Source organism: Bombina bombina, chromosome 11 (assembly GCF_027579735.1).
Source record: "Bombina bombina isolate aBomBom1 chromosome 11, aBomBom1.pri, whole genome shotgun sequence".
In the NCBI taxonomy this organism is placed as follows: Eukaryota; Metazoa; Chordata; class Amphibia; order Anura; family Bombinatoridae; genus Bombina; species Bombina bombina.
In genome coordinates this window covers 192,428,771-192,451,121 of record NC_069509.1, presented here as the reverse complement: position 1 = coordinate 192,451,121, position 22,351 = coordinate 192,428,771, and the positions used below count along the sequence as shown (strand labels likewise).

Below are 22,351 nucleotides of genomic sequence, written 5' to 3'. Positions count from 1 at the left end.
GCTGGTGATATATTTGTCAGATTTAGCTAGAGTTTCTCCGTTTACTACTTAATGGAGGTTTTAGCTACCCTGGACGACTGACACTACGGTCATAGTCAATCCAAGACAATTTCTGTAGTGTTACCTTCATGGTGGAAGTTTTTCTTGTACCAGATAGGACTACAGTGATTATTACTAAGGCCTACGAGAGATTATACTCTTTTTTTTTTTTTTTTTTTTTTTCTATTCCCTATAGTTATAGCTACTATTCCCAGAGAGAATAGTTGTTCCTTTCAGAATACTATGGTTAGAGGGGTCACTCAGGGGTTGCAATTTCTTACTGAGGTTGGTATTGCTATTATTGTTAGTGTTGCAGCATTTGGAATGCGTTGTCTGATTCTATCCGGACAGACACTCCCCTCGGAGACTATTCCAACAGTAAGTTGGCTATTTCTTTTATTACAGAGCTTCCCTTCAGGTTATTAGGCTGAGAGCGGAGATTTCAGGCTTTCCCATAGTGGCCCGCAGAGCATTATGATTGAAATATTGATTTGCAACTGTGTCACCTAAGTCCAAACTTTTGGCGATCCTTAGTAAGGATAGTCCTTGTTGGGGACCTGTTTTGGCGGAGCCGGTTTCTTACCTTACGGGAGAACATTTTCTCCCTCAGGATAGGAGAAATAAAGATAAAGGACGTCCGTATATTTATGGAGATCCAGCCAGTCTTGGAATAAAGGAAAACAATCCAAGAAGCCTGTTAGTGATTCCATAACAGCATGAAGGGCATGCTCCCGATCCGGGACCTAAGTCCAAACTTTTGGCGATCCTTAGTAAGGATAGTCCTTGTTGGGGACCTGTTTTGGCGGAGCCGGTTTCTTACCTTACGGGAGAACATTTTCTCCCTCAGGATAGGAGAAATAAAGATAAAGGACGTCCGTATATTTATGGAGATCCAGCCAGTCTTGGAATAAAGGAAAACAATCCAAGAAGCCTGTTAGTGATTCCATAACAGCATGAAGGGCATGCTCCCGATCCGGGACCGGATCTGGTAGGGGGCAGACTTTCCTTTTTTATGAAGGCCTGGGTTCGGGATGTTCAGGATCCCTGGACAATAGAAATAGTGTCTCATGGATACAAACTGGAGTTCAAAGTTTTTCCTCGCAGATTTCTACTTTCAAGATTATCTGCAGACCAGACAAAGAAAGAGGCGTTCTTTCACTGTGTAGGAGACCTTTCCGCTTTGGGAGTCATTGCTCCCGTTCCAATTCTGGAACAGGGTCTGGGGTTTTATTCCAAACTGTTCATGGTTCCCAAAAAAGAGGGAACCTTCAGGCCATTTTTAGACCTCAAGAGTCTAAACAAATTTCTCAGGGTACCGTCCTTCTAGATGGAAATAATTCGTTCCATTCTCTCATTGATCTAAGAGGGTCAATTTATGACAACAGTGGATTTAAAGGACGCGTTTCTACATGTTCCCATTCACAGTGATCAACACAAGTTCTTAAGGTTTGCCTTTCTGGACAAACACTTCCAGTTTGTGGCTCTTCCTTTCGGTCTTGCCACAGCCCCCAGAATCTTCTCAAAATTTCTGGGATCTCTGTTGGCGGTGTTTCGATCAAACGGCATTGCAGTAGCGCCTTATCTGGACGACATTCTAGTTCAGGCGCCATCCTTTCAGCTAGCAAGATCCCACACAGACTTGGTATTGTCATTTCTACAATCTCATGGGGGAAGGTAAATTTAGAAAAGAGTTCCTTAGTTCCAAATACAAGGGTAACTTTCTTAGGAACCATAATAGACTCCCCGTCTATAAAGATTTTTCTGACAGATGTCAGGAAATGAAAGATTATCAATACATGTCTAGCCCTTCAGTCCACTCCTCGACCATCAGTGGCTAAGTGCATGGAGTTAATCGGACTGATGGTGGCGACAATGGACATCATCCCGTTTGCTCATTTTAATTTCAGAGCTCTACACTTAAACATGCTGAGGCAGTGGAACGGAGATTATACGGACTTGTCTCCTCGATTATTTCTGGAAGCAGGAGACAAGGGATTCTCTACAGTGGTGGTTGTTTCTTGATCATATCTCCCAGGGAACCTGCTTTCGCAATCCATCTTGGGTGATTGTGACAATAGATGCCAGCCTTCTAGGGTGGGGAGCAGTCTAGGGCTCTCTAAAGGCTCAGGGAACATGGACTCGGTCGGAGTCTGTTCTACCCATAATCATTCTGGAACTGAGAGCAGTCTACAATGCTCTTCTGGCCTGCCCCAAGTTAGCCTCGGTACAGTTTATCAGGTTCCAGTCGGACAACATAACGTTAGTGACTTACATAATTCATCAGGGAGGAACGAGGAGTTTTTTGGCGATGACGGAGGTATCCAAAATAATTCAGTGTGTGGAGGCCCATTCTTGCTGTCTGTCGGCGATCCACATCCCAGGAGTGAACAACTGGGAGGCGGATTTCCTGAGCAGGCAGACTTTTCATCCGGAGGAGTGGGAACTCCATCCGGAAGTGTTCTCAAGTGGGGTCACCCGGAATTAGATCTCATGGCATCGCAACAGAATGCTAAGCTCCCGAGATGCGGGTCGAGATCCAGGGACCCCCAGGCGGAACTGATAGATGCTCCGGAGGCCCCTTGGACCTTCAAACTAGAATACCTGTTTCCTCTGTTTGCTCTTCTTCCTCAAGTAATTGCTCGAATCAAACAGGAAAGGGCCTCAGTGATCCTCATAGCACCAGCCTGGCCTCGCAGGATTTGGTATGCAGATCTGGTGGAGATGACATCTCTAGCACCTTGGAGACTTCCGTTGAAGAAGCACCTTTTGATTCAGGTGCCATTCCTTCACCCAAATCTAGTTTCTCTGAAGCTGACTGCTTGGAGATTGAACGCTTAATTTTATCCAAGTGGGGGGTTTCTGACTCGGTCATAGAGACCATGATTCAGGCTCGTAAGCCTGTTACTAGAGGGATTTACCATAAGATTTTGCGTAAATATCTCTCTTGGCGTGTATCCAAGGGCTACTCATGGAGTAGAGATAGGATTCCTAGAATTTTGTCCTCTCTCCAAGAGGGTTTGGAGAAAGGCTTATCGACAAGTTCACTATCTCTGCAAATCTCGGTCTTATCTATTTTGTTACACAAACGTCTGGCAGATGTTCCAGATGTTCAATCTTTCTGTCAGGCCTTGGTCAGGATCAGGCCTGTGTTCAAACTAGTTACTCCTCAATGGAGTCTGAACTTAGTTCTCAAAGTTCTTCAAGGGGCTCCGTTTGAGCCTATGCATTCCTTAGATATTAAGTTGTTATCTTGGAAAGTTTTATTTCTTGTTGCTATTTCTTCTGCTCGGAGAGTGTCAGAGCTCTTGGCATTTCAGTATGAGTCTCCTTATCTTATTTTCCATTCAGATAAGGTAGTTTTACATTCTAAAGTAGGATTTCTTCCTAAGGTTGTTTCTGATCGGAACATTAATCAGAAGATTGTTGTTCCTTCCTTGTGTCCTAATCCTTCTTCTCAGAAGGAAAGACTTCTGCACAATTTGGATGTGGTCCGTGCTTTAAAGTTCTTCCTGCAGGTGTTTTTCTCAGGAAAACACAAGGGACAGAAAGCTACGGCTACTTCTTTCTTTTTGGCTGAAGAGTATCATACATTTTGCATATGAGACTGCTGGACAGCAACTTCTCAAGAGAGTTACGGCTCATTCCACGAGGGCTGTTGCTTCCTCATGGGCCTTCAAAAATTAAGCTTCTGTGGAACAGATTTGCAAGGCTGCAACTTGGTCCTTTCTTCACACTTTTTCAAAGTTCTACAAACTTTACACTTTTGCCTCGGCTGAGGCCGCTTTTGGGAGAAAGGTTCTTCAAGCAGTGGTTCCTTCCGTTTAGGTTCCCTGTCTTGTCCCTCCCGTATCATCTGTGTACTCTAGCTTGGGTATTGAATCCCATTAGTAATTAAGATGATCCGTGGACTCATCGTGTCTTAAAAAAGAAAAGAAAATGTATGCTTACCTGATAAATGTATTTATTTTTTTACACGATGAGTCTACAGCCCGCCCTGTTCTTTTAGACAGGTTGTGGGTTATTGTAAACTTCAGACACCTGCACCTTGGTTTTTTCTTTTTCTTCCTATTTTCGGTCGAATGACTGGAGTGGGAGGGAAGGGAGGAGCTATTTAACAGCTCTGCTGTTGTGCTCTTTGCCTCCTCCTGCTGACCAGGAGGTGAATATCCCATTAGTAATTAAGATGATCTGTGGACTCATCGTGTCAAAAAAGAAATACATTTATCAGGTCAGCATAAATTTTCTTTTTTGGAAGGAGAATGTGATCATCTCAGTCAGGTGGGGGGGCTCTGTGGGGTGAATATTTTAGATTTGCATGAAATAGTAAATCCTTTGTATTTTTTTTCACCCTACATTTTTTCATTTGTGTATCCCTCAATCCTGTTTTCTTCCTATTTGCTGCCTACCCAAATATTTATTCATATATAACATATACCCTCTTTGACACGTGTTAAATATTTGTCCTCTGACTTTTTAAATTAGGTCCAACTCTGGTACAGTGATGGCAACTTTTACAGGTAATTTAACGTGTTGGCTGCCAGAGACTTGACATTAGTTGCATAGAAGTGTCTTGCAGTCCCCTTTAGCAGCCAATGGGTTAATAACACAGAATCTTCTTCCTTGGCAGAGTTTACTTCACACGTTTCTTCTTAGCCCACTGCGTCTTTTTAATGAATTAATTTCATTACCAAAATGTTTTACCATTCAGCGTTATCCATCTGTGTTTTACAGCAAATCGAGACAAATTCAGTCTGGCAAGTGACTTAATTTGCTTTTTTTCAAACAAACAAACCAGTAATGGGAACGCTTTAGCAAATACCAGGTGCGGGGAAGTCAAGTGAATTTACCAAATAAATTGTAAAGTAGTAAATGTGCACATTTATTACTCTACTGCACCAGAAACAAAGCAAAGCTAAGGCCACTGCCCCGAAGAGACAGCTGACAGGTTTGCTGTCACAAGCACTGGCATCTGCCGCTTACACACCTGACAGCTCTGACAAATACTTTATAGTGTGCACTAATGGACATATCTGATTATGTCATAAAGGGTGTTCTTCTAATATTTACTTGACTTGAATTGACTTTTTTACATGCTGGAAGGAGATTTGCCATCTATTTAATGACAGCAAGATTTACTAACGTTTTATTGCTTCTATTGGAAATTAGAAGCGGGTATAATATCTGCATGTTTCTGGCTATAAAGTGACAGACCAACTCAGGCACCCACCTTGTACGGACAGAATGTAAACTTCTTGCTTATACCTGAGGTTGTGTGATGGGACTACATGTTCTGATCACACACTTTCATTTCTGTCTCATAGTTGACTTGACAGCTTTGCACACAACCACAAAATTAAACACTATGTTCTCTTAGGTAATGTTTCAGTGTTTTGAAGTTCACACCCAGATCTGGTTCAATTACTTTGGCATTTGGTTTGGTTCTTGCCAGTTGAGTAGTTACGCCAGGGTCCCTTTAACAAAAATGTACACTTTAGTTAGCAAACTATTGCCTACATGATTCTGCTCATTTGGCAAAATCCAGCTGGGGCCCCATTATTTGTATTTTAGTTAAAGACTTGAGTCTTGCATTAGACATAGACACATAACAGAACTTCTATACAGTGCAGAACAAATCCCACATACAAAACACAATACAGAGGTTTTGTACACCAGCCCCAAAATGATTGTACAACCCAGGAGGAATTAATAGATGCAAAATATATGTAGAATTAGCAAAATTTTAGGAGACAAGTTCCCTTGAGTTTATAAAGCCCTGTAACCCAAGGCTCAACAAACCCAAGCACCGCTTGCCTTAAGAACAGACTGGCGCCTTAAGAACAGAGACTGGCCCCTGGATCTGTGAGCCAAACTGCCCGGCTGCCCAGTCTTATTGTGCTGCAGTTAGTGTGTGTCCTGCCGTAGCCTATTTCTTGGACTATTTGTTTTAACCCTTTATCTGCCAGATCATTGGAGCTAAGGGGTAGTTTTTTAGTATTACTTGTTTTTAATTTATCTTAATTTTGTGTGACTTAATTGTAGTAGCGGAACAATTTGGCGATACAATTCTATTCACAACCGATGATGACATTTTGCAAGCGGTTTCTTTGTACGATGAAACATTTCAGGATGACTTTGATGACGCTGATGTGAAAAAAGATGAAGAAAAGGACAGAATACGGCCAAAGACTGCAGATGGGGAGGAGGAGAGACCCTTTACACAAGCAGGCTTCTGGGACAAAATACAGGTAAACTGCAACCTGCTTGTGCCATTGCTCGCTCGTCCGTTTTCTGTGACATATTAGGTGGCCTTTAAAGGGTCATGAAACCCCAAAAAATGTTTTCCTGATTCGGATAGAGCATACAGTTTTACACATCTTTCCAATTTACCTACAGTATATTATCTAATTTTCTTAGTTCTCTTGATATACTCATTTTTTTTTAAAACGCATACCTAGATAGACTTAGGAAGTGGGAGCTAGCTGCTGATTGGTGGTTGCACATATATCTTGTCATTGTCTCAAGAGATATGTTCAGCTAGCTCCCAGTAGTGCATTCCTACAAAAGATACCAAGATAATGAAGCAGATTTTATTAGGGGATAAGGAAGTTGTGCCTAGTTTAACGCTTCTCTTTCAGTTTATCATTTAATATCTAGCAGTAAAATTCATTTAGCACAAACAGTATTTTTAAATGACTTTTCTGGCAGTCGCTTTGTTTTGTCTCTTTTTATGGGTAATGTTTTAGCTAAAGTTAGGCAGAGAACATGCAGCCAGTCAGAGGCTTTATGGCAATAGAATCTCGCTTCATATTAACGTGCAAAGGCTTCAGCCATTACTACTTTATTTTTCTGCTTAAAGGGACATGAAACCCAATTTTTTCTTTCGTGATTTAGAAAGAGCAGTCATTTTAAACCACTTTCTAATTTACTTCTATTATCTAATTTGCTTCATTTTCTTGATATCACTTGCTGAAAAGCATATCTAGATATGCTCAGCAGCTGCTCATTGGTTGCTGCACATAGAGGCCTTGTATGATTGGCTCACACATGTGCATTGCTATTTCTTCAACAAAGGATATCTAAAGAATTGAGCAAATTAGATAATGGAAGTAAATTGGAAAGTTGTTTAAAATTGCATGCCCTAGCTGAATCATGAAAGTTTAATTTTGACTAGACTGTCCCTTTAATACTGAAGCAATCTGCGCATGCGTTACTGATTTAGTCTCTCCCAGTGATGGGAAGAAAACAAATTGACACAGAATTATACGGGGGGGGGGGGGGGGTTGTGCATTATATTTTCTGCTTTTCTCTTGGTTCCCATTTGTTTGAGTTAATTTGTAAAATTGTTTAAGTGCTTTTGTAAACGGCTGTGCTTTTTTTGTAACTCAGTTATTACTTAATGGCAGGTCTGTGATCGAGGAGATGTACCAGATAATACCGTGCACAGCACAATAGACGGCGTATTCAGTGGACAGGGTAAGCATTGTACATATGTAATGTGACATTAAAGTGAATGTAAATGTTGATGCTAAAGTGCCCGGTTTTTAAAAATTTGATTAAAAACAGGGGCACTTTAATTCATCAAAATTTACATTTCACTCCTGTTATGAAAAAATACTTACCTTTTAAACTTGACAGCCACTCTAGCTTCCCCCGGTCGTCGCAAGCCATTTCTGATGTCAGAAATGATGGATAGGTCATCCTCCAATCACGACTTCCCTCCGGGGGAATCAGTGTCTGATTCAACACTGTGATTGGCGGAAGCCGGATTCCTCATTTTAGACCCAGGAAGAGGCTTTGCAACAGGTGGAGGAAGCTGGAGCGGCTGTGAAGATTAAAAGGTAAGTTTTTTTTTTTCACAACAGGAGTGAAATGTAATTTTTGATGCATTAAAGTGCCCCGTTTTTAATCAAATTTTTAAAAACCGGGCACTTTAGCATCAAAATTAACATTCACTTTAAAGTATTTATGTGACACATTTCTCAGCAGGTAGTTTAGAAATCAAAATAAATTGCATAGAAAACAAGTTATCAGTTGTGTAAAAACCTCCTTATAAGCTCACACATTTCAGACTACGCGGATATCTGTGCATGTTAATATCTTGTCACTGTGACTTGTACCTAAACTGGGATAACTTTATAATCCGGTGTGTCTGTAGGTCCTGACGTCGAGGCTATTAGAAACGCATTCATAAAACAGACTGATTGGCTTTGTATATCACCCTTGCTTCAGCCTGGCTACTACATATTTCATATTGTGCAGGGAAATTATACAATTCTGCCTCTTTTATTCTCATTATATAGAGATGAAAACGTATATTGTGATCCGCCATTAATTAGGTACCTACAAACAGCTGTGATGCTGCCGTAATAGTTATTGCTCCTTTACGATGTGTCATTGTCTAATATGTGGCACTTTCATGTCAGATGTGAAGATAAGAAGTTACTGTAATCTCTCTGCTTTATTTTGTATAATTTGTACAGGACAACAAATTATGTGTAAAGTGTTGTTTTATTTATACTGAAAGTTTTGTTGTATATTTTAAGGTCTTCACCTGAATTTCACATCAACGTGGGGTGACTTGCACTACCTGGGGCTGACGGGACTTGAGGTTGTGGGTTTGGATGGTCAAGCTCTACCGATCAGCCTGGCGCAGATTACTGCGTCTCCTCCAGACCTGAGCGTGCTTCCTGATTACCAGAACGACTCCCGGACCTTAGATAAGTAGGTTTTAACCTCGGCACGGCCAGAGAATCCTCCTGTCCTTAAAATAATTTGTCTGAAAAACAAAAAAATAGAGTGTGTATGCGCAAAAATAAGTATGCAGGAGATTGTCAGTGATGTGTATGTAGATATGTTGTGTGTCTCTTGCTGTTACACAAATGTAGTCACACATGATGTTATTAAATTATATTACTGATACATCACTGCTGTCACAGATATAAAATATTTAATGACAGATATAAGGTGTATTAGTAAGTGGTCACATAAAAACAAAATACGGATGTTCAACAAAGATAACAAAACTGTGAAACTTGTATCTTAAAGGGACAGTCAACACCAGAATGTTTGTTGTTTAAAAAGGTAGATAACACCTTTATTACCCATTCCCCAGATTTGCATAATCAGCACAGTTATAATAATATACTTTCTCTTGTAAGGTGTATCCAGTCCACGGATCATCCATTACTTGTGGGATATTCTCATTCCCAACAGGAAGTTGCAAGAGGACACCCACAGCAGAGCTGTAATATAGCTCCTCCCCTAACTGTCATAGCCAGTCATTCTCTTGCAACTCTCAACAAGCTAGGATGTTGTAGGAGAGAGTGGTTAAATATAGTTAGTTTATTTTCTTCAATCAAAAGTTTGTTATTTTTAAATAGTACCGGAGTTGTGCTATTTTATCTCAGGCAGTAAATAGAAGAAGAATCTGCCTGAGGTTTCTATGATCTTAGCAGGTTGTAACTAAGATCCATTGCTATTCTCACATATGTCTGAGGGGATTACACAGATGAGGTAACTTCAGTGAGAGAATGGCGTGCAGTTTATTCTGCTATCAGGTATGTGCAGTTATAATTTTTTTCTAGAGATGGAAAACACTAGAAAATGCTGCTGATACCGGATTAATGTAAGTTAAGCCTGAATACAGTGATTTAATAAAGACTGGTATCATGCTTACTCCCAGGGGTAATACCCTTATGATATTGCAATATAAACGTTTGCTGGCATGTTTAATCGTTTTTATATATGCATTGGTGATAAACCTTTATTGGGGCCTAGTTTTTTCCACATGGCTGGCTTAAATTTTGACTAGAAACAGTTTTACTGAGGCTTTCCACTGTTATAGCATAAAAGTTACAGTTGGTGCAGTTAAAATTACAAACTGTGACATCCAGCTTCCCTCAGGAGTCCCCTGTATGCTATAGGACATCTCTAAAGGGCTCAAAGGCTTTCCAAAGTCGTTTATTGGGGAAGGTAGGACCACAGCTTGCTGTGGCAGTTGGTTGTGACTGTTAAAAAAAAAAAAAAAAAAAAAAAAGTCTATTTCGTTTTTTTGATCCGTTTTTTGAACTAAGGGGTTAATCATCCATTTGCAAGTGGATGCAATGCTCTGCTAGCCTATTACATACACTGTAAAAATTTCGTTTGATTTACTGCATTTTTTCACTGTTTTTCAAATTCTGACAAAATTTGTTTCTCTTAAAGGCACAGTACCGTTTTTTATATTTGCTTGTTAACTTGATTTAAAGTGTTTTCCAAGCTTGCTAGTCTCATTGCTAGTCTGTATAAACATGTCTGACATAGAAGAAACTCCTTGTTCATTATGTTTAAAAGCCATGGTGGAACCCCCTCTTAGAATGTGTACCAAATGTACTGATTTCATTTTATGCAATAAAGATCATATTCTGTTTTTAAAAAAATTATCACCAGAGGAATCTGACGAGGGGAAAGTTATGCCGACTAACTCTCCCCACGTGTCAGACCCTTTGACTCCCGCCCAAGGGACTCACGCTCAAATGGCGCCAAGTACATCTAGGGCGCCCATAGCGTTTACTTTACAAGACATGGCGGCAGTCATGGATAATACACTGTCAGCGATATTAGCCAGACTACCTGAACTTAGAGGTTAGCGAGATAGCTCTGGGGTGAGACAAAATGCAGAGCATACTGACGCTTTAAGAACCATGTCTGATACTGCCTCACAATATGCAGAAGCTGAGGAAGGAGAGCTTCAGTCAGTGGGTGATGTTAATGACTCAGGAAAGATACCTGATTCTAATATTTCTACATTTAAATTTAAGCTTGAACACCTCTGCGTGTTACTTAGGGAGGTTTTAGCTGCTCTGAATGACTGTGATACCATTGCAGTGCCAGAGAAATTTTGTAGACTGGATAAATGCTTTGCAGTGCCGGTGTGTACTGATGTTTTTCCAATACCTAAAAGGTTTACAGAAATTATTAATAAGGAATGGGATAGACCAGGTGTGCCGTTCTCTTCCCCTCCTATTTTTAGAAAAATGTTTTCCAATAGACGCCACCACACGGGACTTATGGCAGACAGTCTCTAAGGTGGAGGGAGCAGTTTCTACTCTAGCAAAGCGTACTACTATCCCTGTCGAGGACAGTTGTGCTTTTTTAGAGCCAATGGATAAAAAATTAGAAGGTTACCTTAAGAAAATATTTATTCAACAAGGTTTTATCCTACAGCCCATTGCATGCATTGCCCCTGTCACTGCTGCTGCGGCGTACTGGTTTGAGTCTCTGGAAGAGGCTTTACAGGTAGAGACTCCATTGGATGACATACTTGGCAAACTTAGAGCACTTAAGCTAGCCAATTATTTTATTTCTGATGCCATTGTTCATTTGACTAAACTAACGGCTAATAATTCTGGTTTTGCTATGCAGGCGCGCAGAGCGCTATGGCTTAAATCGTGGTCAGCTGACGTGACTTTAAAATCTAAGCTACTTAACATTCCCTTCAAGGAGCAGACCATATTCGGGCCTGGTTTGAAGGAGATTATTGCTGATATCACGGGAGGAAAAGGTTGTGCCCTTCCTCAGGACAGGTCCAAATCTAGGGCCAACCAGTCTAATTTTCGTGCCTTTCGAAACTTCAAGGCAGGTGCGGCATCAACTTCCTCTAATAATAAACAAGAGGGAACTTTTGCTCAATCCAAGACGGTCTGGAGACCAAACCAGACCTGGAAAAAAGGTAAGCAGGTCAAAAAGCCTGCTGCTGCCTCTAAGACAGCATGAAGGAATGACCCCCTATCCGGTAACGGATCTAGTAGGGGGCAGACTTTCACTCTTCGCCCAGGCGTGGGCAAGAGATGTTCAGGATCCCTGGGCGTTGGAAATTATATCCCAGGGATATCTTCTGGACTTCAAAGCTTCCCCCCCAAAAGGGAGATTTCACCTTTCACAATTATCTGCAAACCAGATAAAGAGTGAGGCATTCTTACACTGTGTACGAGACCTCCTAGTTATGGGAGTGATCCATCCAGTTCCAAAGAGGAACAGGAACAGGGTTTTTACTCAAATCTGTTTGTGGTTCCAAAAAAAGAGGGAACCTTCAGACCGATTTTGGATCTAAAGATCTTAAACAAATTCCTCAAAGTTCCGTCGTTCAAGATGGAAACTATTCGTACCATCCTACCACTGATCCAGGAGGGTCAATATATGACTACAGTGGATCTAAAGGATGCTTATCTTCACATTCCGATACACAAAGATCATCATCAGTTTCTCAGGTTCGCCTTTCAAGACAGGCATTACCAGTTGTAGCTCTTCCCTTTGGATTAGCTACAGCCCCAAGAATCTTTACAAAGGTTCTAGGGTCGCTTTTGGTGGTCCTAAGGCCGCGGGGCATAGCAGTAGCCCCTTATTTAGACGACATCCTGATACAGGCGTCAAACTTCCAAATTGCCAAGTCTACGGACGTAGTACTGGCATTTCTGAGGTCGCATGGGTGGAAAGTGAACGAGGAAAAGTGTTCTCTATCCCCACTCACAAGAGTTTCCTTTCTAGGGACTCTGATAGATTCTGTAGAAATGAAAATTTACCTTGACGGAGTCCAGGTTATCAAAGCTTCTAAATTCCTGTCGGGTTCTTCATTCCATTCCGCGACCTTTGGTGGCTCAGTGTATGGAAGTAATCGGCTTAATGGTAGCGGCAATGGACATAGTGCCGTTTGCACGCTTACATCTCAGACCGCTGCAACTATGCAGGCTCAGTCAGTGGAGCGGGGATTACACAGATTTGGCCCCTCAACTGAATCTGGACCAAGAGACCAGGGATCCTCTTCCCTGGTGGCTATCTCGGGTCCATCTGTCCAAAGGTATGACCTTCGCAGGCCAGATTGGACTATTGTAACAACAAATGCCAGCCTTCTAGGTTGGGGTGCAGTCTCGAACTCCCTGAAGGCTCAGGGATCGTGGACTCAGGAGGAGTCTCTCCTTCCAATAAATATTCTGGAACTAAGAGCGATATTCAAGGCTCTTCAGGTTTGGCCTCAGTTAGCAACTCTGAGGTACATCAGATTTCAGTCGGTCAACATCACGACTGTAGCTTACATCAACCATCGAGGGGGAACAAGAAGTTCCCTAGAGATGTTAGAAGTTTAAAAAATAATTCACTGGGCAGAGATTCACTCTTGCCACCTATCAGCTATCCATATCCCAGGTGTAGAGCACTGGGAGGCGGATTTTCTAAGTCGTCAGACTTTTCATCCGGGAGAGTGGGAACTCCATCCGGAGGTATTTGCACAACTGATTCTCCGTTGGGGCAAACCAGAACTGGATCTCATGGCGTCTCGCCAGAACGCCAAGCTTCCGTGTTACGGATCCAGGTCCAGGGATCCCAAGGCGACACTGATAGATACTCTAGCAGCGCCCTGGTCTTTCAACCTGGCTTATGTGTTTCCACCGTTTCCTCTGCTCCCTCGACTGATTGCCAAGATCAAGCAGGAGAGAGCATCGGTGATTCTGATAGCACCTGCGTGGCCACACAGGACCTGGTATGCAGATCTAGTGGACATGTCATCCTTTCCACCATGGTCTCTGCCTCTGAGACAGGACCTTCTACTTCAGGGTCCTTTCAACCATCCAAATCTAATTTCTCTGAGGCTGACTGCCTGGAGATTGAATGCTTGATTTTATCAAAGCGTGGCTTCTCCGAGTCAGTTATTGATACCTTAATACAGGCACGAAAGCCTGTCACCAGGAAAATTTACCATAAGGTATGGCGTAGATATCTTTATTGGTGTGAATCCAAGGGTTACTCATGGAGTAAGGTCAGGATTCCTAGGATTCTATCTTTTCTCCAAGAAGGTTTGGAAAAAGGATTGTCAGCTAGTTTCTTAAAGGGACAGATTTTTGCTCTGTCTATTCTTTTGCACTAGCGTCTGGCAGATGTTCCAGACGTTCAGGCATTTTGTCAGGCTTTAGTTTGAATCAAGCCTGTGTTTAAACCTGTTGCTCCACCATGGAGCTTAAACTTGGTTCTTAAGGTTCTTCAAGGAGTTCCGTTTGAACCTCTTCATTCCATAGATATCAAACTTTTTTCTTGGAAAGTTCTTTTTTTTTTTTTTTTTTGGTAGCTATTTCCTCGGCTCGTAGAGTCTCTGAGCTATCTGCCTTACAATGTAATTCTCCTTATCTGATTTTTCATACGGATAAGGTAGTCCTGCATACCAAACCTGGGTTCTTACCTAAGGTGGTATCTAACAAGAATATCAATCAAGAGATTGTGGTTCCATCCTTGTGTTACACAATCTGTGCTTTAAAGTTTTACTTACAAGCTACTAAAGATTTTCGTCAAACATCTGCTTTGTTTGTTGTCTACTCTGGACAGAGGAGAGGTCAAAAGGCTTTGGCAACCTCTTTTTCTTTTTGGCTAAGAAGCTTAATCCGCTTAGCCTATGAGACTGCTGGACAGCAGCCTCCTGAAAGGATTACAGCTCATTCCACTAGAGCTGTGGCTTCCACTTGGGCCTTTAAAAATGAGGCTTCTCTTGAACAGATTTGCAAGGCGGCGACTTGGTCTTCGCTTCATACTTTTTCAAAATTTTACAAATTTGATACTTTTGCTTCTTCGGAGGCTATATTTGGGAGAAAGGTTTTACAGGCAGTGGTTCCTTCCATTTAAGTTCCTGCCTTGTCCCTCCCTTCATCCGTGTACTTTAGCTTTGGTATTGGTATCCCACAAGTAATGGATGATCCGTGGACTGGATACACCTTACAAGACAAAACACAATTTATGCTTACCTGATAAATTTATTTCTCTTGTGGTGTATCCAGTCCACGGCCCGCCCTGTCATTTTAAGGCAGGTAATTTTTAAATTTAAACTACAGTAACCACTACACCCTATGGTTCTTCCTTTCTCGGCTTGTTTTCGGTCGAATGACTGGCTATGACAGTTAGGGGAGGAGCTATATTACAGCTCTGCTGTGGGTGTCCTCTTGCAACTTCCTGTTGGAATATCCCACAAGTAATGGATGATCCGTGGACTGGATACACCACAAGAGAAATAAATTTATCATGTTTTTTACCTATGTGATTACCTTGTATCTAAGCCTCTGCAAACTGCCCCCTTATTTCAGTTCTTTTAACAGGCTTGCATTTTTAGCCAATCAGTGCTGACTCCTAGGAGCTTCAGGTGCTTGAGCTCAATGTTATCTATATAAAAAACACATGAACTAACGCCCTCTAGTGGTGAAAAACTGTCAAAATGCTTTCAGATTAGAGGCGGCCTTCAAGGTCTAAGAAATTAGCATATGAACCTCCTGGGTTTAGCTTTCATCTAAGAATACCAAAATAACAAAGCAAAATTGGTAATAAAAGAAAATTGGAAAGTTGTTTAAAATTACATGCCCTATTTAAATCATGAAAGTTTATTTTTGACTTTACAGTCCCTTTAAATATATACAAAGGTATTAAGAGGGCCCATTCGTTATTTTTGCTGCTATTTATTTCATGGGCCGCTCTCTTCTTTCTTTAAATGTATTTTATAGTACAGATATCGGAATCAAAAGTATTTAACCCCTTAAAGGGGCAGTATACACCAATTTTAAATTTATGCAAAGAAAAATCTAATGTATAATGTCCCTTTAAGGGCCAGGAATTTCAGACAAAAGCTTGCCGAAAGACCGGAGAATTTTTCTCATTTCTTTCTATTGACACGGTAAGTCCATGGATCATCTAATTACTATTGGGAATATCACTCCTGCCCAGCAGGAGGCAGCAAAGAGCACCATAGCAAAGCTGTTAAATATCACCTCCCTTCCCTCCAACCCTAGTCATTCTCTTTGCCTACGTTAGAGCAAGGAAGTGGTAAAGTTTAGGTGTTTGAAAGAAGATTCTTCTAGCAAGATTTGATTGTTTTTAAGCAGTGCAAGATTGTTCTGCTTTGCCCAAGGGTGTAGCCGTAGTCCATATCAGTCTCTTCAGTAGAGCAGTGGTGGCTTTTAAGCAATGGGAACTTGTGGGGTACAATCCTCACTGCGCCTCCCATGTATTTAATTCTGCCCTAACTTTGCAAGCCTGAGTAAGATTACTCACTTTGTTTTCTTCCACAGGTCCATGTGAGGAAAATGGCCTCTCAAACCTAGTGAGCTGCCGTGCTGCCTGGCAGAAGTCTAAGGTAAGTGCTGACTTTATTTTTTCTAGATAACGCATATGCAGACGTACGTTTCACCGTAAGCGTAAGATTTTCAACTCCAGGGAAAATCCAACTTTCCTTTGAAAAAAACGTACGCTTACGGTGAAACGTATGTCAGGAACATTAATTGAACGCCATTATACGCTGTTTACAATAAAGGTCGCCAGGACAGGTATTGAGAGATTACTACTTACCCAGGGGGAACTAGCTAAGCCGGTGTCGCACGCTATTTCTCTCGACCCTACCAAAGGATAAGTTATCTCTCCCACTTAAAGCTCTTCTAGTGGCTTGATACCCGAGTGACTGTATACATTGACGTATATATTTGTGGCTTTTAATGATTTTATGTATTTTAAATAAATAACTTTTTTACCTGAAGCAGCTGTTTGCGCTTGGTATATACTGGTAACCTGGCAGTATAAAACCGGGTGTGCCCCTGTACCTAGAACCTGGTAGGCTCAGCAAAGTGTGAGTAACCCTTTGGTGGGACTATGAATGTGAAGATATTTCTTTTTTAACAAATTGTATTGCACTATATTTTTCTTATTTTGTTTTTGATGCAAGAAACCACTTGAATCGCTTCAATTACTGGAATTGAGGAGGACTCCCACAGACCACCCATATCCTTTAACACTATATATTATTGTTACTTTTATTTCTTTTACAAGATATGACGAGTCCACAGATTTCATCCTTACTTATGGGATTATGCCTCCTGGTCAGCAGTAGGAGGCAAAGAGCACCACAGCAGAGCTGTATATATAGCTCCTCCCTTCCCTCCCACTTTAGGCATTCTCTTTGCCTGTGTTAGTGATAGGAAGAGGTAAAGTGAGGTGTTAGTTTAGATTCTTCAATCAAGAGTTTATTATTTTTAAATGGTGCCAGTGAGTACTATTTTACTCAAGGGTAAAGCAAGGGGAGCTGTACAGATTCAAATATGCTTGTTTCTGTGACTCCCAGACTGTGTGCTGCCCTGCTGAATATGGTCTTAGCAAATTTTTATCTAAGACCCAGTTTTGTTCCCACAGATTCCTGGAGGAGAAGAAGGACCTCTAGCAGTGTGGGACAAGTCATGCTGTTACTCAGCATGGAGGTATGTGCAGTCTATTACTTTCTGTGACACCTAGTACCTCAGAACAGACTGTCATTTTCCTCTGTAAACTGAATATCTTCACCTATGTCTGTGCGCTTTACTACACGGTTCTAGAGGGCTGCCTTAATTATTTGCCCTGTTTATGGGGCTGCATGAGGTACATTGGGGTGTTTGTTAACAAGTTAACCCCTTCAGGATTGGGCTGACGCTGGGGATTTTTACTAGTGTATTCCGGTTTACTCCGGGCTCCGGAGTCGTTTAACAGACAGGGAGTTATTGGGGGACTGGCTCCTATTAGATATGTGTTGATATGTGTTATGTGTTGGATCACATTTATTAGATATGTGTGTTGTGGATCACATTTGTCCTGGTTACTCAATTTTTTACTAATACAGAGCCGCCCAGGAGTTTCGTTGGTTACGCCCACGATGGGCGGGGCACTCGTTCGCGCGCTGAGAGAAGCCGCACAGTGCTTTTCTGGGAGTCAGAGGAGTAATTGACTCCGGTGTCTGTCCGGACCGCGTGGGTAGGACAGGCGGTGTAGACACTCTGCTGTTAGGAGGCTCGTTTGCCCCCGTGTCATAGGGAGCAGGTAGGCGCCGCAGCAGAGCTGTGGCGAGGTGCTATTATTTTTAAAAGTGTAAATTACTGCCCCAAATTAGTTGACTGCTTCTGGGATACGTTATGAAACTTTGTTTTTTGTCTCCAAAGCCGCAAATATTATAATCTTATAGCACAGTGTCCTAGACAAAACATTTTTATTTTTTTCTTAAAGTCACAGTGTTTTTATTTTACAACGGTTTTCTATATAAAAAGTGTATTATATAATTAAATAACTTTTTGCTTTCACAATGGATGATGTTAATGCCAGTACTTGTTCCATGTGTTTAAATGCCAATGTGGAACCCCCGCTTACTTTTTGCCCATCATGCACTGAGAGGGCAATACAATGTAGAGAGCAGATTTTCTTTAATAAAGCTATAGCTCAGGATGTTTCTCAGACTGATGAGACTCGGGGTATGCCAACTCTTTCTCCCCAAGCGTCACAGCCCTTAACGCCCATTCAAGCGACGCCAGGTTCTTCAACTGCGTTCACTTCATTTACTCTGCAGGATATGGCTGCAGTTATGTCATCCACTCTTACAGAAGTTTTATCCAATTTGCCAGTGTTACAAGGCAAACGCGGCAGGACAGAAGCCCCTTTGGTTCCTGCGACTTCTGATGCTTTGATAACTATCTCCGATGTGCCCTCCCAGGGTTCTGATTTGGGGGGTAGGGAGCTTCTGTCTCAGGGAGTGTGTTACCTCAGACAGACTCGGAAGTTGTGTCCTTCAGATTTAAGCTTGAACACCTCCGTCTGTTACTTTGGGAGGTTTTAGCGACTCTGGATGACTGTGACTCTATTGTGGTACCGCCAGAGAAATTGTGTAAGATGGACAAATACTTAGAGGTTCCTTCTTATTCTGATGTTTTTCCGGTTCCTAAGAGAATTTTGGAAATTATTACGCGGGAATGGGAAAGACCGGGTATCCCATTCTCACCTTCTCCTAATTTTAAGAAAATGTACCCTATAGCTGACTCTGTTCAGGATTCTTGGCAAACGATCCCTAAGGTGGAGGGTGCTATGTCTACCCTGGCTAAGCGTACGACTATCCCTATTGAGGACAGTTGTGCTTTCAAAGACCCTATGGATAATAAGTTGGAGGGTCTTCTAAAAAAGCTGTTTGTTCATCAAGGATTTCTATTACAACCGAAGGCCTGTATTGTACAAGTCACAACTGTGGCTGCCTTTTGGTTTGACGCCTTAGAAGAGTCTCTTAAGACTGAAACTTCTTTAGAGGAAATATTGGATAGAATTAAGGCCCTTAAGCTGGCTAATTCTTTTGTTACGGATGCCGCCTTTCAGATCGCCAAATTGGCAGGTAAGAATGCAGGATTTGCCATTCTAGCGCGCAGAGCCTTATGGTTAAAATCTTGGTCAGCAGATGTGTCCTCTAAATCCAAGCTTTTGGCTATTCCTTTCAAAGGAAAGACCCTGTTGGGGCCTGACTTGAAAGAAATCATTTCTGACATTACGGGAGGTAAGGGCCACCTCTTACCTCAGAATAAAACATCTAAACAAAGGGGTAAACAGAGTAATTTTTGTTCCTTTTGAAATTTTAAGTGAGTCCCCTCTTCTTCTTCCGCTAAACAGGAATTTTGCACAAGCCAAGTCCATCTGGAGACCCAACCAGGCTTGGAACAAGGGCAAACAACCCAAGAAGCCTGCTGCTGCTTCCAAAACAGCATGAAGCTGCGGCCCCCGATCCGGGACCGGGTCTAGTAGGGGGCAGACTTTCTCTCTTTGTCCAGGCTTGGATAAGAGACTTCAAGATCCCTGGACACTGGAAATCGTGTCCCAAGGGTATCAACTGGAGTTCAAAAATTACCTCCCAAGGGGGAGGTTTCTTCTTTCACGATTGTCTGTAGACCAGATAAAAAGAGAGGCTTTCTTACGTTGTGTAAAAGACCTCTCCACTATGGGAGTAATTCGTCCTGTTCCAATACAGGAACAGGGGCAGGGGTTTTACTCAAATCTTTTTGTGGTTCCCAAAAAAGAGGGAACGTTCCGACCCATTTTAGATCTCAAGAGTCTAAAGTTTCTCAGAGTTCCATCCTTCAAGGTGGAGACTATTCGGACAATTCTTCCATTGATCCAGGAGGGTCAATATATGACTTCCGTGGACTTAAAGGATGCATATCTTCATATTCCTATCCACAAAGATAAGGTTTGCCTTCCTGGACAAACATTTTCAGTTCGTGGCTCTTCCTTTCGGGCTGGCCACAGCACCCAGGATCTTCACAAAGGTCCTAGTGTCTCTACTGGCGGTTCTCAGACCGCGGGGCATTGCGGTGGCGCCTTATCTGAACGATATTCCGATCCAGGCGTCGTCTTATCAACTGACAAAGTCTCATACCGACATGGTTTTGTCCTTTCTAAGGACTCACGGGTGAAAGGTGAATCTATAAAAGAGTTCACTAATTCCACAGACAAGGGTTCCTTTCCTGGGAACTCTAATAGATTCTATATCCATGAAAAATTTCTTGACGGAAGTCAGAAAGTTAAAGATTTTGAATACATGCCGAGCCCTTCAGTCCAATCCTCGGCCATCAGTGGCTCAGTGCATGGAGGTAATTGGATTGATGGTGGCTGCAATGGACATCATTCCGTTTGCTCGTTTTCATCTCAGACCGCTACAACTGAGCATGCTCAGGCAGTGGAATGGAGATTATGCAAATTTGTCTCCTCAGATAGATCTGGATAAGGAGACAAGAGACTCTCTTCTTTGGTGGTTGTTGCCGGATCATCTGTCCCAAGGGACGTGCTTCCACAGACCCTCATGGGTGATAGTGACAACGGACGCCAGTCTACTAGGTTGGGGTGCAGTCTGGAATTCCCTGAAGGCTCAGGGTGTGTGGACTCGGTCGGAGTCTCTACTTCCAATCAATATTCTGGAATTGAGAGCAATATTCAATGCGCTTCAGGCTTGGCCTCAGTTGGCTTCGGCCAAATTAATCCGTTTTCAGTCAGACAACATCACGACTGTGGCTTGCATCAAATCATCAGGGAGTAACAAGGAGTTCCTTAGCGATGACAGAAGTACCCAAGATAATTTGGTGGGCGGAGGCTCACTCTTGTTATCTGTCAGCAATTTACATCCTAGGAGTGGACAACTTTAAAGCAGATTTTTTGAGCAGACAGACGTTTCATCCGGGGGAATGGGAACTCCATCCAGAGGTCTTTGCCACTCTGATTCTCAGATGGGGCAGACCGGAGCAGGATCTTATGGAATCTCGTCAGAATGCCAAGCTCCCGAGATACGGATCCAGGTCCAGGGATCCTCAGGCCGAACTGATAGATGCCTTGGCAGTGCCTTGATCGTTCTACCTAGCTTATGTGTTTCCACCATTTGCTCTACTTCCCCGGGTGATTGCTCGGATCAAACAGGAGAGGGCTTTGGTGATTCTCATCGCTCCTGCGTGGCCTTGCAGGACTTGGTATGCCGATCTGGTGGACATGTGGCAGGACCTTCTCATTGAGGGACCATTCCATCATCCGAATCTAGTTTCTCTGCAGCTGACTGCTTGGAGATTGAATGCTTGATTTTATCTAAGCGAGGGTTCTCTGATTCGGTCATTGATACCTTGATTCAGGCACGTAAGCCTGTTACCAGAAAGATTTACCATAATATATGGCGTAAATATCTTTATTGGTGCAAATCCAAGGGCTACTCATGGAGTAGGGTTAGCATTCCCAGGATTTTATCTTTTCTCCAAGAAGGATTGGAGAAAGGGTTGTCGGCAAGTTCCCTTTAAAGGGACAGATTTCTGCTTTGTCTATTTTGCTACACAAGCGTCTGGCAGATGTTCCAGATGTTCAATCTTTTTGTCAGGCTTTGACTAGAATCAAGCCTGTGTTTAGACCAATTGCTCCACCTTGAAGTTTGAATTTAGTTCTTAAAGTTCTTCAAGGGGTTCTGTTTGAACCCATGCATTCCATAGATATTAAGTTGTTATCTTGTAAAGTTTTATTTTTGGTTGCTATTTCTTCTGCTCGCAGAGTTTCTGAGCTTTCAGCTTAAAAATGTGATTCTCCTTATCTTATTTTCCATTCTGATAAGGTGGTGTTACATACCAAACCAGGTTTCCTTCCTAAGGTTGTTTCTAATAAGAATATTAATCAGGAAATTGTTGTTCCTTCCTTGTGCCCTAATCCTCCTTCTAAGAAGGAGCGTCTGTTATATAACTTTGGACGTGGTCCGTGCCCTGAAGTTTTACTTGCAGGCGACTAAAGAATTTCGTCAATCATCTTCATTATTTGTTGTTTTTACTGGAAAACATAGGGGCCAGAAAGCTACGGTTACCTCTCTTTCTTTTTGGCTGAAGAGTATCATCCGTTTTGCATATGAGACTGCTGGACAGCAGCCTCCTGAAAGAATTACGGCTCATTCTACTAGGGCTGTGGCTTCCTCATGGGCATTTCAAAATGATGCTTCTGTTGAACAGATTTGCAAGGCTGCAAC

General features: G+C 42.1%; 1 protein-coding gene across 1 annotated transcript in view; it reads left to right on the top strand.

Annotated features, from left to right (window-relative positions):
- The window catches only part of KATNIP (katanin interacting protein), a 362,447-nt gene that overhangs the window by 169,776 nt on the left and 170,320 nt on the right, over window positions 1–22,351 (top strand). Inside the window, exons 17-19 of the mRNA XM_053694469.1 lie at window positions 6,079–6,284; window positions 7,443–7,512; window positions 8,583–8,760. Coding sequence (XP_053550444.1) covers window positions 6,079–6,284; window positions 7,443–7,512; window positions 8,583–8,760 — 454 coding nt within the window. The remainder of the gene's footprint in view (window positions 1–6,078; window positions 6,285–7,442; window positions 7,513–8,582; window positions 8,761–22,351) is intronic.